General features: G+C 45.3%; 1 protein-coding gene across 2 annotated transcripts in view; it reads left to right on the forward strand.

Moving 5' to 3' along the window:
• FRAS1 (Fraser extracellular matrix complex subunit 1) overlaps window positions 1–13,045 on the forward strand; it is a 431,436-nt gene that overhangs the window by 180,994 nt on the left and 237,397 nt on the right. For both annotated transcript variants that reach the window (XM_075606876.1, XM_075606883.1), the window contains exons 10-12: window positions 3,043–3,132; window positions 4,114–4,152; window positions 6,822–6,969. In XM_075606876.1, the coding sequence (XP_075462991.1) occupies window positions 3,043–3,132; window positions 4,114–4,152; window positions 6,822–6,969 (277 nt within the window). The remainder of the gene's footprint in view (window positions 1–3,042; window positions 3,133–4,113; window positions 4,153–6,821; window positions 6,970–13,045) is intronic.

Genomic DNA, 13,045 nt, shown 5'->3' on the forward strand with positions numbered 1-13,045 from the left:
ATCGCAACTTTGCCTGATATAGAATAAGCCCCTATGTCTGCATTAGATACAGAGCACTGTACAAACTGAGGGCATATATGTTCTAAGCGGTGCTTTGTCACAGGAAACTTTACTGCCCATTCACTTAACACTGCTTAGTGAAGATGGCCCTAGATCTTGACAAAATGCAGCATACTGACCCCACATTACTTTACTCTACCGTGATACTATTGCCAAACCCAGCATAGTTATGTTACTGTAACTTAGATACGTTTCTTATTCTGCACTGCTGATAAAAGATTATTGGCCCTCTGCGCATCCTGCGATGATTTATTATGTCAAATGCCGTAGTATATATAACACACTTCCACCCAGCTGTCAAGAAGGCTTGTCTATTAATAATCAATGAATGAAGGAGTGATTTGCTAATGTTAGTGCCTAGATTGACATCAGCAGAGCACACATGATACAGTGTATTTTAGAGGCTGGCCCACTTACGAGCACACATAAGGGTTGTGTTACACCTATTGAAATCAATCACCAATTTTTACTGGGTTTCCCCCCCCCACCCCCCCATAATCTATAATTTATCAAATAGATTTCTGGCATTTCCGGGTTATGTTGGAAAGTGTAACTTCAATCAGCACAAGGACAAATGCAGCATGACAACGTATGCAACATACTCGGCTACTTTTAGGAGCTAGTGATGCATATACTATTTCAGCAGTTCCGAAGTAACAGTGACCAGGGTTTGGTTACAAGGACATATTTTAAGAGATCACTGAAAAATAGATCTTCTGTATGCATTTTTCCAGCACAAGAAAAAATTTGGGGTGTACAGTAAGTGAGAAAAATGGCAAAGTAAAAAATAAATAGGCAGTTAAATATCTATTGGTGTGTCTATCAACCAATCTATTTATCTCTATACACACTGTATATGTGTATATCTATAAAATAGTTCAATATAAATACATATACTGTATGTAGATATGTGTATATATTCATTAAGGCTTTGGGGTTATTTAACAAAATGTTGTGCCTGAAGAACTGTGGAAAAGCAACTGCACAAGATTTATAACGGAGACACATTCTCGTTAGAACCAGTGGTATTCATGCAGATGAGAGTATTTGAGACATGCCCCCCTTTGTTTTATTAAACCCCAATGTTTCCAACAATTGATCAACCCAGTATGTTGAGTCCATGCATTTCTGGCATACACAGGGATACTTCTGCTATTTATTCAAGTTACTTTTCTTTACAAATGTACATGTCGCATGCATTATCTTGATGGATTTACTATTTCAAAACAAAAAGAGAAAAGAGACCTCATACGGGCACTCGTCTGATAGGTATAGATGAGTATTAAAATAAACGTATTTATTTTGCTCATTTAGTGTACTGGATTTACCATTTACAGTTGCCCAGCGAAATATTTTTCTTTGTAAAGTCACAATATTTGTATGAAGCTAGATTTGGAAGTGGGTACTGTACGTTTGTGAAACGTGATGAAGAACATTGCGTGGCGTCGCATTTTCCGATAGATGCCTTTCATTGTATAGTGCACAGAAGTGAGGTCATCACTATTGCTGATAACTCAAAATGGATGCCCTTGTACAATGGAAACAGCTGCCTACTCAGGTTTATATGTTTTCACTTATTGTTTAAAATCTAGAGAAAAGAATGAGCTAGATGTTGTTTAGAGTTTCCATTTGCATAAGCCCATTAACCATTACTAGTTAATTAGTGTGGGTTCTATCCATTTTACAAAAGGATCGCAAATACTATTAATGGAAATAACCATGCTCCATTGGGTTGTCATGGTTTTAAAAGGGCTTGATAGGCTGTTTTTATTTTTTCCAATCTAATGTGTCCACTTACAGCCAGAGGTCTGAACGCACTTAGAGCTGTAAATATGCTGCTCGTGGAATGCAAGAAGCGTTTCTTCCCCATTATAGCACTAAATCTCCTCTGGTAAACCTCTCCCTAATGCCTTCCATGTTTATCTTGTTATGTGGGGTGAGACATACTGTATAGAGAGCTCTTTCATGTGACATTATTTATATGTAAGCCCGGGCAGGGAATGCTGGGAGATACAAAATGTATTTATGAAGATAGGTCTGTTCCCTCTCCTCCTCCTCCAAGCATTCTTCATGCTGACTATAATGAAGAAACTCCTCACCTTTGCAAGTGCCTCTATTATCTTATATCTCACTGTACCGTACACCCCACTCTTCAGGGCTGGCAGAGGAATCAATCATGCCTCCAGCACTACCTCCTTCTATGTTCTCCTTCCTTTGCCTTTTGATCTTTAGGTTTCAGGTGTTGGCATTTTTTCAATATTGCTCTAATAAGATATTCCATGTTGAGCACATGCAACGACAGCAACAAAAAACGTGCATCTTTCTCTTTCTGATACATTTTTGGATGATTTTTTTTCACGGGGAAGATTATTGACGTTGTTTGCCTATTTTTAATTAACCAGGTAAATGGATGTCAACAAAAAGGCTCTAATTGTTTCTCAAAGCAACAAATCCCCCCACCCCCAGAAGCTCATTTATCTCATACAATGTTGGTGTTTTGCCTCTGAACATGACCTGCTCTTAAAATAAATCAATCAAACTGTTCAAAATAATGATTTTTTTTTTTTTTAATGTCAAGCTTCTGCGTTTAACATGTTAACCTTCATTCTGCACTGGGCTCTGGGGAGAGCTTTATTTTAACCTCGTAGACACTTAATATTATCAGTATTATTATTAATAATAATAAATAAAATGCAAAACAATGGTGATCAGCGCGGACTGGTGCTTTAAATCTACTATGTCACTTGGGAAGATGTAAGTGAATTTATGTGACGTCTAACACTTGCTATAAATCTATATGAGCACCTCCTGTTTATATGTGTTGTTATATGCTGAGTTTGATGTTTCTTTTCCAAGATCCCCCAAGACATCGGTTCTTTATATGACTAAAGTCAGACCTTAAACGGCTGTTTACACTATGCTTAACATTATCATAACCTGTGTATATTATTTATATAGGAGTATTATTCCTATTGCTTTCAGGGTGAAGAATTAGTTCATCTTGATGGCAAATGTTGTCCAGAATGTATAACAAGTAGTAGCTACTGTATCTACAAAGAACATACCAAAGAGGTAAGAGGGACATTTTCACAGCAGCAATCCTTCCATTTTTTATCCCTCCTTGTTTAAAAAGTTGGGAACCACGTTATTTTCAGCTTTGGGGAACCCCCGCGATACCTACCAGCAAGGGTATCCATATAACTTCCTGGTTTTGCGCTGGGATTTCAATAACCATCCAATTGGATGCTGCCACAGATAACGTTGCGACTTCCTATTATCCTGGTGGTGCGGGAGATGTACACCGCCATTTTGTTTCCCCCCTGCAGGGGATTGAAACGTAGGAACCTTCACTGGTCAGAATCTTGGGAACGAGGGGTTCTCCCGAGCTGTAGATAGCACGGGTTAGTCCTGGGGGTCCTGTAAAAAAAAAGAACAAAACTCGAGCAGCCCGGATTGCTGCTTTCATTTAAAGCCATGTAAGGCCGGGAAGATTTGTGTCCACTTGGCACTGTGGGAAGTATGTACCATATTTCTTCAAATGAATGTCCAATATTATAGGATACAAAGTGCTACACAACTGGAGAAAGTGAGTGCCGAGAGGCCTAGATCAAAGCTCATTGAGCCCATATATGAAGCAGGTTTCTGTGTTTATGCTGTAAAAAATGTAGACAAGGCAGAAATGATTCATATGAGCTGAGACCTGGCGATATAACTGATGTTAACAACATTGCTAAAAAAGAAAGTAGAAGTGTATGCTCAATGTTCCACTTGATGGACCTCTGTATATTTAAAGCTGACATATTGAAGCTATGGCACTGCTTCGCCACAAACAAAATATATTAAGCAGAGAACATAGCTAAACATAGGGCAGCATACCGTGCCAGCCAGCTTACATGGCTGTGTTTTTTTTTATTCCTGGGAGGGAGTAGTACAGTAGATAACCCTGGAATGTATTTTAGAATGACAAGCCTCATGGGAATGTTTGCAGGAAATCTAATAAGTATGCTTGTGTAATGCAATCTCTCTTCACCGAGGTATTTCTTTTGTCTTTAGAATGCTTATCCTGAGTTGAGTGGAATCAAACATATGATGGTAAGTATACATAACATTTTGTTTCTTAAAGTGTAAGAAGCTGTGTTATATATTTGGCCACTAAAAAATATATTGTGTGTGTGTGTGTGTGAGTGAATCTATATATATATATATATATATACACACACACACACACACACACACACACACACACACACACACACACACACACACACACACACACACACACACACACACACACACACACACACACACACACACACCGCGAATGTAAATCAGTATTGGACTCTCTGTACTTGCTGTTGATGTGATATATAGCCCCCAACATTTTATCTTCGAAGGCACTGGTGAAACGCAGCACCGTTCTCCAAAAATCAAAGGAGGAGAAAGAGCCTCTCAGCTTAACCTTAAATCAAAGGCAAAACTCAGATTAAAATGCAAGTTAGATGTACTGTATTGTAAGGTTTATTTTTGTCATATTTGTCCTCTATGTCGCTGTTTTAAATGGTTACGTGTAACAATCATTTATGCCTGCTTCCAGGCAATCAGCAAGTGATTGGACAGCCAGGGGAAGAGAGTTAATTAACATTTAGCTAAATAGCATAGAGCAAATGGGAACATTAAGGAGACACCAAAGTACATACTGTACGCAGTGACTATTTATTTTCTTCTTTCATAGTGGAGGTAGTTTAATTAGTGGCATAAATTGTATATTCCAGATATTTCTCATGATAACATAATAACAGTGTCGTGTATAGCTGGACTAACAGAATGTGTAATAAAAGGGATATTAAGAGAGATATGTTTTGGACTCATATCTCAACTTATAACCACTATAAATACTACTGAACAGTGAGTTATCTGGCTTTTGTCCTTGCTACTCATTTGGTATAAGAGACTTTGGCCCATATAACTAAACGGGCCAAACGGGATACTTTCCTTTGCTGGAAGACATATCCAAGTGATTGTGCCACAAGGTATCCTCCAGCTTACAGAAGGTGTCTTGCACAGCATCGTTTAGTAGACATGGCCCGTCACCTCCCTAGAGCCAGGCATCCCACTTCTCACTACAATGTTGGAATATGCTGTGTCATACTCCAACATTGTCATTGCATCCCATGGAAATACTGTGATATTTAGATTTATATTCTATCTGGGGGAACAATGTAACGCGTCTACGTCTATATATGCAACTATGCCTGGGATTCATCAAGCCGCAACGTGGGGTACTGTACCTCGATCCGGCGGGATCTACCATGCATGTTACCAGGCAGATACTGCCGGATTGGGTGCGATACCCCACATCAGGGCATGATGAATCACGGCCTATGTATTCAGCTCCTGCTTCTGCTTGCATCTTCTTGGTATGTAAGAAACTTCTCTTAATAGCGTGTCATATTTGAAGCAGATCATTAGGCAGAGGAGTTAATGCCACATTAGATGTGTTATTTGGCTCTAAACAGAAAAAATGTCACAATAAACTCTCCTGGTTTTACTCTCCGGACTACAGTACAAGCTACAACATAATGCTCTGAGCAGTCGAACGCGTGCAAAGTACTTAGATACGTTGATTCATGCTTACAATGTCTTGCAGTTTCATTGTAAGACAGTTTTTTATGCTTGATACACAGCCCATGTGGTCTTTCCCCCCCTTGCAGTTGCATCATATTTCAGAAACGTGTATTTCAAAGCTTCGTACAGTTGACTTACATAATGCAGAAGTAGACCAATACTCTACAGTACTTCTCACAAGGTTGAGATTTTCTGCTGTAGACCAATAATAGCCATAGGTACAGAACTTCAGAAAGCCCAGTATAAGCATGAATTTCTAATTCCTCCATACTGTATGCTTCACATAACTACACTTCAAGTGAAAAGCTGACCCAGCAAGGTAAAAGAGAGGCGGAAAAGCTTGACACGTTGACAGTAAGATGCATGTTAAAAATGTATCTCATCTTAGCATACATTTTTAAGGCAAAATTATTCCTTAAAACAGCAGTTCAAGCTGCCATTCCCCACCCCCCGCCCTCCCTTTTAATACTGTATGTGCATCAATACAATACACACAATGATAAGTGATTAGCTAAGTTGCCGATTGATCCGTTCTCCGGTGATCGATCAGCGAAGATTCGGCTTATGGGTTCACTAAATGGGTGTCAGTGCAGAAGAAGAGGACCAAAGATGCAAAGTTCTGTGGGGAAGATTAGGTGACTAGGCAGTCACTAGATACAATTGGTGTACTGCTAGAGAGAGGGCAGGGCTCAAAAAGGGGCGTGCCAGAGCCTGTTTTCAAAAGAGGAAGGGAATGTGACTTTGTAAATGGTTGCTATAGAAACAAAAAAATTGTGTTACATTATGATACGTTAAAAATGTAATTCAGAGTTGTTTAAAAAAAATGCTACAAGTATTTTCTCATAGTACACACATGTAGAAGGATATTGCTTGGTCTACAGCTTTAAAGGTGGTGCAACCCCCCCCCCACACACACACACCAGTTTTGTTAAACATCCCCTCTGTGCTAGCAACAGTAGCAGATGTATAAAGAAACTACATTTGAAAACAATTCCTTTTTTTCATTTGATTAATACGTTGCCATTTTGTTCTTAATATTGCTGCATTTTGACACCAGGGAATCTTTTAATGCCCGCCCTGCTACTTTATCCTCTACCCTACTAATCACTTGAGTGATTCCATCTTGCCCAATGCAGAATGGGGAAAAGTGGACAGAAGGTCTGTGCAGAGAGTGTGAGTGCCAGAACGGCCAGGCGACCTGCTTCTCGCGCTCGTGTCCCTCGTGTCCTGTTGGGAACCTGGCAGTGGTTGTGATGGGAGAGTGCTGTCCAGAATGCAAGCCAGGTATTCATTGATCAGCATTTGAAATGTCACTGTTTTCACCGTGGTAAGAGTAGGAGGCACAGTCGACTGTAGATGTGGGATGATCCATTACATATGCTCTACTGTGGGACCCGCTCAGCAGTTCCCTGTGCTGTGAGTGGGAGAGCATAGAGGTGTGACTACAACAGAGTTTGAGCATTACCTACAGTATATATGAAAAGGATTGAAAACTGTGTTGCTTTTACCCAATTTATCTTGCTGTATGCAATACTGTTTTAACTAAAAAGGGCAAAGCGTTAAGCATAAACTAAAACAGACACCCGGTGCAGGTACATATGAGGCATTGTTGTGGCTACTTGACTTTTTATTCCTATTATTGTAACATAAAACAAATGAATTATTTCGTATATTTTCTATGAGAATATAAAAAGAAACAAATAGCTACTGATTCAGAGGGTCCTTTGTAAAAATCGGACACAAGAACCGTTATACCAGTATATTGTGGGAAAAAGGATATCGTTAAGGATTCATTAAGGATGCCACCTGTGATGTCATAATATGCATCAGGTATCGGAGGAACCTGAAAATTGAGATGTTTTCACTTTAAAAAGATTTGAGCTGGAGGACTTCCTGTGAGGTCAGCCGGCATGGTAACTTGAGGGAAGAGCTCCCGAGACTCCCTGCTTAAAAGCACCTAAAATCAGCAATAAAAACCACCAAAACAAACACCTTTTCGGGGACCCGACTAGGTAAAAGCCTCAGGATGGCAAACAAACAAAAAAACCAGGGAATCAGGACATTGCTAAGTTCTGTGAGTCAATTCACAAACCGGCAAGCAGAGGAGCTGAAACCCTGACTCCTCAAGATGGCGCCGAGAAGAGCTCTCAGGGGACTGAGGCAAGCACACGTGGTGCCGAGGAGGGACTGTGGGACAAGGGAGACTCCGTGGAAGCTACAAAAACATATCTTGAGCACCTATTTGACCAGTTCTCAATAAAGATGAGGCTCAATTTCCAAGAAGACCTGCATACAGCTATCACAGGAGTCAAAAAGGAAATAAAAGACCTAGCAGGGCGCACAGACAAAGTGGAAACACAGCTAGAGGAGGTGTCCCTCTCTCAAACAGCTGCGGAAGAAGAGATATGCCGCCTGCGATATGAAGTCAACTCCCTGAAGGATGCTATCGAGGATCAAGAAAATAGAGATCACCGCCAAAACATCCGGATCCGCAACATCCCTGAAGAAATAAAGATTGAAAATCTAAAAACCTACCTGAAAGACTTGTTCTCCTATCTGATTCCAGACCTTGAGCCCAGAGACCTGGAGATTGACCGTGCCCACAGAGCGCTGGGTCCCCGCTCCGAGGATCCTAGAAGGAGGAGAGACGTCATCATCAGGATGCACTCATACTCCATAAAAGAGAAACTGATGTATGAGTGCAGAGAGAGAGGAGAAATCAACTTCCAAAACGAAGCCCTCCAAGTCTTCAACGATCTCTCCAGAAGAACCATAGAGAGAAGACGCAACATGAAACATCTCATCAAGATCCTAAACACCCAAAAGATCCGCTACAGAGGGGATTTCCATTCAAATTGATCGCCTAAAAGAACAGCAGGTTTAGAACAATCTCCAGACCTGAAGACGCCCCGCATTCCTAAAATCCCTAAGCCTCCCAGGGCTAGAGAACCAGAGAGAGGGAGAGGAGGAGCTGAGTTCCCGCCATACAGCGCCCCAGCACAGAGCATCTGAGAGAATCGCCTCCCAGAGAGTGCCCAGAGCTGCGGACCCGTAGCAGCTCCCAGAGAAGGAAGCAAGAATTTCAGAGCTTCACTGATTGAACACCGGCGCCCCCAGGCTGCTCCTCCTGGCCTGCCCTGGGCGGCTCCCGGTGTCCCCTGAAGGATCGAAGCTGTAGGAAACACTGTCACCTCCCCCACAACCCAGGGCCAGCTGGCCCTGAAAGTCTCGCTAGAGCTGCCCTTCTGATCGGTTCCTCTTCTCCCCTCCGCCGGAGAGGAGAGGCGGCTCCCGTTGGTGCCACCCCCGACTAGCCCTTAGTGTCGTGACCTACTATGGCTCTCTCCCCGTCCTACCTCCTCACCGCCGTGGCTCTGGTGGCCGCTCTGACGAGGGGGGGCCCTCTACCGCTGCCCCCTCTCCCTCTACCGCTGCTTCCCCCCCTACCGCTGCCCCCCTCTCCCCTTACTGCTGCTTCCCCTCTACCGCTGCTTCCCCTCTGCCGCTGCCCCCCCCTTCCAGCGAGTTCGGCTCCGGTGTGCTCTCTCGCCCCTGGCCCTTGTGATCGCCCCTGGACCTCGGGATCTCCCCCGTGCCCTCCCCGCCCCTCTGGGCCCCTCACTGCCTCACCCAGGGAAGCCCCGGGCCTCTCCCCGAGCCTAGGGAGGGGATCCGGGGAGATGATGCCATCAGCGTGAGCGCCGGCTGTGGGGTGCCTCCGGGGGGTGGGAACACCCCTACTGGGGATCTTAACCCTGTCCCCAGTCAGGCGGGATTCGGGGGAGGAGAGGCACTGAATGCCGCCGCCGAGGGGGCTGTCCCTTTAGCCACCCCTGCGAACAGAGGAGACGACGCATCCCTGAAGCCCCATGGAGGGGAGGACGTCACACAACCGGCGGCGAAGACTCCGGTATCGATCGCAGCTACAAGGTCTGTTATTCTCACATCTTCTCTTTGAGGGCTCATAACCCATGGAACAAGAACCTTGGGGGCCTGCTGTTAATCCCAGGTGGTCGCCCCGGTCCTTGCCCCCATACCCGCCCACACCCTGTTGATTTACCTCGTGTTAGAGGAGAACAGGACTCCCTACACAGACAAATAATGTTGGGATCTGGATGGAGGTTCTTGCAGGGGCGAGGGGGTGGTGGCTCTGGGATGTTTTTCACAATCAGAGCCCCCTTTCCCCTCCCTCTCCCCACCCTCCTTCTCCCCTGTCCATCCCCTCCTCCTCCCCTCTCCCCCCTCTCCCACCCTCCTCCTCTCCCCCCCTGCCCCTCTCCCCACCCCGTTGCCCCTCTCTCCCCCCCCTGCCCCTCTCCCCCCCTGCCCCTCTCCCCCCCTGCCCCTCTCCCCCCTACGCCTCTCCCCCCCTGCCCCTCTCCCCCCCCTCTCCCCCCTGCCCCTCTCCCCCCCCTGCCTCTCTTCCCCCTCCTCCCCCCCCGCCCCCTACCCCCCCTGCCCCCCCCCCTACTTTCCGCTCCCCCATCCCCCCCACTCCTGGCCCCACCCCCTGCCCCCCCCACCCCATCCCCCTGCCCCACCTCTCCCCCCACACCCCCCCTAGAATCTATGTCTGCACATACAAAGTCCAATAGGAATACAATATAAAGGTGACATCACGCAAACGTCAATGGTGAATAAGTAATATGAATGTAATTACGAAAAATCAACATAGATGTAAGCCCTCTCCTCATCCCCCCCCTCCCCCACCCTCACCATACTCCCCCACCCTCCCCCCCTCACCCTACTCCCCCCCCTCACTTTACTCCCCCCCTCCACTCTGCTCCCCCCCTCACCCTACCCCCCCCTTCACCCCACTCCTCACCCCATTCCCCCTCTCCCCCTCTCTCCCCCCCTCTCCCCCACCCCTCTCTCTCCCCCCCTCTCCTCCCCACCCCTCTCTCTCCCCCCACCCCTCTCCCCCCCCCTCCCTCTCCCCGTGCGTCCCCTCTCCCTCCAAGTGGCTTATGGACCACAGGTGGTGGCGGGGCTGGTCCACAGAGGTTCGACCTAGGAGCAATGAGATGTACGTTGGACGCATGGCTTAAAAGCAAAGGGAAATATGGTCTGCTAGCTTCCCCCTCCCAGCTCACTCCAATCTTTGGGAACCCCAATTTCCCGCCAGGGTGATCCCCAAGACAATTTGACCAATTCCAGAGTTGCAATATTAGGATAGTTGCCGATCTGCTGCAGGAGGAGGAGATATTAACCTATCAGGCGCTGAAGGACAAATTCCAGATCCAGGGCCTTCACCTGTTTAAGTATTTAAAAGTTCGTCACTTCCTACTATCTTTATCCCCAATCTCCAAGTTCCCCCCACTGACCAGATTTGAATCCATATACATTAAAAATACCTACCAAAGACGCCTGATCTCCAAGATATATAAGGGAATAGAGCCAACATCCAGCCCCCCGAATCACCGATACATGCAAAAATGGTCGGAGGATCTGGGCCTCCAAATAGACCTGGAAGACTGGGAGGAAATTTGGGAGCAAGCCGCTAAAACATCAATCTGCACAACAATAAAAGAAAACATCTATAAAATTATATTTCAGTGGTACCTGACCCCGGCTAGGCTGAGCCAGGTCTTCCCCGGCACACTGGATCTGTGCTGGAGGGGATGTGGTCAAAAGGGGGACATGGCCCACATTTGGTGGTCATGTCCAGAGATTCAGAGGTACTGGACCATGATCCAGACGCTCATTTATGAGACCATGGGGCTCCCCCTTCCCCTGGAGCCTCTGACTCTGGTGCTGAGCAAACCCATCGAAGATCTTCCTCCGCCGATGTCAAGGCTGATCACGGCAATGCGGACAGCGGCCAGATGTTCCATAGCGGCCGCCTGGAAACAGGTTAAGCCCCCCTTGAGAACTACAGTAGTCAGAAGAATCAATGAGGTCATGACTATGAAGAAGCTGACAGCTATGCTCCAAAAGAAGATGCCTCAATTTCGGAACACATGGGACCCCTGGTTAGAGAGATAAAGCCCAAAAAGGCCAACCACCTAGACCTTTAGTCCTCTCCAGACAGCAGGAGACAGAATCAAGGAAGCCTCTGGACGTACCTTTACCCACCCCCCCCCCACCCATTCACCCATTCCCCTCCCCCCCACTTGTTTGTTACCCTGTCTCCCTCCCATCCTTCCCCCCCCCCCCTCTCTCTTTTCCCCCTATGGAAAACGTGAAAATGTTATTGGTCACCACCTGATTGTATTGAGTTGAAATGTTGCGGGCTCATGACAATTCTGTATGTACTTTTATATGTGAACGTGTCCAATAAAAAAATTGTTACAAAAAAAAAAAAAGATTTGAGCTGTTTTAGTAGCCAAAGCTTTTTATAGCCCTTTATGTTTTCAAATTTAGATTTGAAAGGCTGTAAAATATAATCATTTTCTCTTTAAACTTTTGAGCACGAATTTCAAAAGTTAACAGGTTTATTAATCGCACTCCCTGCGGAACAAAATCCTCCTGCGGCTAAATTAGTTTTGGTTAATAATTATCTAAACACATAACAATCGGGTGCTTTATGGCAGGACATTGGTGACTGATGTGTATTTGTACAGGATTTTCTAATTTCTCCCTTTTAGCATTTAATGGTAACTTGGTTGCATTGTATGTTTATCTACTGACGGTTCATATGGATAGTCACACAAGTCTTTCTTCTTTAGAGGTTATGGAGTTTTATTATGACTCTGCACACACACACACACACACACACACACACACACACACACACACACACACACACACACACACACACACACACACACACACACACACACACACTTCCCCCCTGCTCTCCCAAACCTGTTTTAGCCATAGATTCCTTTGTTAATCAGTATTGCCGACCTGAGGAAGAGAGGAGGACTTTCGAAAGCTTATCCTATGACATAAATTGTTAGTCCAAATAAAAAAGGTATCACCTAATACTGAAGAACTCATTTATTATACACTATCGCAACTGGACTAACACGGCTATTTCGTATATATATATGTATATATATTGTGGTGCCATCGCTGTCCTCTAGGGGCTGAATAGGGTAGTTATATGACTTTGCAGCTCTCATAGAGTTAATCCTCTCTGGCATGGCTGTTCACCTGCTGGCTAATTAATCAGGAAGTGCCTTAAGAGTATGGAAGCAGCAAGGCACTGAGAGACAGTTTTCCCCAGAGAAGGGGGAAGACAGAGGAGCTCCCCAGCTAACGGAGGCTGGCTAAAGAAGAGTGAGAGACACTGCTGACAGAGCTGTGCTGAAGCAGTGATGGCTGGTTACAGAGGAACACAGGAGTTTCCCTCAGCTCCCGTGGGGTGGAATCCCAGAGGTAAGAAGGTATGTTAAGGTGCTGAATCAAGCAGGAA

The sequence above is a fragment of the Ascaphus truei genome, chromosome 1, assembly GCF_040206685.1.
Source record: "Ascaphus truei isolate aAscTru1 chromosome 1, aAscTru1.hap1, whole genome shotgun sequence".
NCBI lineage: Eukaryota > Metazoa > Chordata > Amphibia > Anura > Ascaphidae > Ascaphus > Ascaphus truei.